Source organism: Penaeus monodon, chromosome 20 (genome assembly GCF_015228065.2).
Source record: "Penaeus monodon isolate SGIC_2016 chromosome 20, NSTDA_Pmon_1, whole genome shotgun sequence".
Classification (NCBI taxonomy): domain Eukaryota; kingdom Metazoa; phylum Arthropoda; class Malacostraca; order Decapoda; family Penaeidae; genus Penaeus; species Penaeus monodon.
In genome coordinates, this window is record NC_051405.1 from 14,486,584 (window position 1) to 14,488,907 (window position 2,324).

Here is a 2,324-nt window from a genome sequence, read left to right on the forward strand (position 1 = left end):
GTTAATGAGATCCTAGTCCTTACACCCCCACAGACGTAACGAATAGCCCGTGGCAGGACCAGGAGGGGGAGCCGAGCACCCGCACCGTCACTTACAACATGGCCCTTTCCCTCTCGACTATCGGAGCAAAAGCATCTTTCGTCACGGAAACGCAGGTGAGGTCACTGTTCCGCATAATTTGTTTATATGAATTGACTTTATTTACTTCCAGTTTAACAGTTCTATTGGAATTCATGCCGTCCTTCTGAGATTCCATAATAATAAAAAGATACCAGGAAAAACTTTCATCTCAGTTTTCAGTCTAAACAGATCTTTTTCTTGTCCCTTTCTTTCACAACCATTTGCTGAAGCAGACTCTGCAGGCAAGTCAGCCAGGACAAGTGTTCGTGGTTGAGACCGACTCCGTGAACTCAGGCATCCCTTACGCCGACGCCTTCTCCGTCTTCAACCACTACTGCCTCACCAGGAAGTCTGACGACAGAACGCACATTCGCGTCTGGTCGTCTATCAAGTACAAAAAACAATTATGGGGACTCGTGAGAGGTCAGTGGCAACACCTATCCACGGGTTACATATCATTTTTGATTATTATCACAGCGGCTAACAGATTAAAGCTGGTTTAGGTGCACTTTAATACACCAAGTGCGTCAGCTGTAGTTCAGCAGACCAAGGTTTGATCAGATGGACTTCAACTACAGTTTGACGAAATAAAATTAGGCTAGCTGTAGTTCTGTACAAATGATGTTGATAATAAACTGTAATATTTATTTTTTTTACTTGAACAAACATAGAATGAGTAATTAGAAAACTCAGTGCACCTCTTTACATGCCAAACTAGAGGCTGCACTATGGCTGTAGAAGTGACATTATGGATTAGCATCAACATTGAATTGCTATATGCTCAGATATTTGTCATCTGAAGTGCAACATGTACCACAAATCTCACAAACCGAAGGAATACTATATAGAGCTAGGATCCCAATGGCATTAAGGGTATATAAAGTTCCAAGGCAGAGTGACATAGCAAGCTTGGGCTTTTCTTCTTGCCTGCAACTTGGTCTACTAAGAAATTAATGTAATATCATATGTGTACTATACAAGCAAGGTTATGTGGTCTTTAGAAACTCCAATGGCAATGTTTATTTGGAAGTTGTGATACGGTTCAAGATATCGGTTGTTTCCGTGTGAAAAAGGTCAATAAGTAAGTGAAATATGATGGAGGAAATTATGTTACATAGTGTTCGGCTAGTATATTAGACTGAAGCTGGACCAAAGCTGGCTTAGTTTCAACAAACGAAACAAAGTTGGTCATCTGAAGTCGTTGTCACAGGAATGCTGGAGAAAAACGTGTACGCTGGCGTCGAGGCGCTCCTGGCCGAGATAGCGTCGCAGCTCTCGGCGGAGGCAAACAAATCGGTCCAGCAGACAACAGTGCGACGTCGGCGCCGCGGAACGAGCGGCACGGGACGCCCGAGAACAGAAGCTCGACCACAGCCCAAACCTAGTCAGTGGCCCTCAACTTTTCTGGTCTCTTGCCCTTCATACGTAATGATATGTTCGAATATTACGCAGTTTACACACTGTAGCCCTAAAGCTATTCTTATATATAATTTTTTTTCAAACTGTCTTACAGCTTCAGAAACCCCTCGCGAGAAGAGCCACTGGCTAATGATAACAATTCTGGTGGCCATGATTCTCCTGGCTTTGGGCAACATGTTCCTCTTCGTGAAGCTGTGGCGTCTCGAACAACAATCATCCGACCACAAAACCCCTCTCCTGGACACCCCCGCCGTCAGGTTGGAACCCACATTCCTTTTGGGGGACATCTAAGCCATTTATTACCATACAGTTGTAGTTGGGGTTTCTGCGTTAAAAACGGGATCATTATCACAGCTGGGGCTCCTTCACTGACCTTTCTCCTACAGGTACCTCGGAATGACGGGGTCGTGGGAGGTCGTGGCGAGAATCCTGCAGCGCCAGGAGCTCCTGCACGAGAGTCAGGTGGAGCAGTGGAAAGCCACAGTCAGCGAAGCCAACCAAAAACTCTTACAGGTGAGAACAGGCAGCCTTGAGACGAGGGCGTCTCAAGAGTACACTTTTGCACAACACAACAGGGATAGACATACCCTTCATCATCAATGCTCAATGCACCATTATTTCTTAGTTCGTTCTTCACGAAATATACATATATAAAGTGCATTTGTGCAAAACTACAAACGCACAAATTCTGTTTTTTTTTCTCTTGCGCAGGAGAAATCAGTAACAGATAATCGACATGCGTAAGTATTTGTTGAACGAAAGTTATACGAGTACATGGAGAACTG

General features: G+C 44.5%; 1 protein-coding gene across 1 annotated transcript in view; it reads left to right on the forward strand.

Annotated features, from left to right (window-relative positions):
• LOC119585650 (protein Aster-A-like) overlaps positions 1–2,324 on the forward strand; it is a gene marked incomplete at its 5' end in the record, with an annotated part of 4,520 nt that overhangs the window by 1,578 nt on the left and 618 nt on the right. Inside the window, 5 exon segments of the mRNA XM_037934324.1 lie at positions 34–155; positions 354–543; positions 1,331–1,504; positions 1,634–1,796; positions 1,926–2,052. Coding sequence (XP_037790252.1) covers positions 34–155; positions 354–543; positions 1,331–1,504; positions 1,634–1,796; positions 1,926–2,052 — 776 coding nt within the window.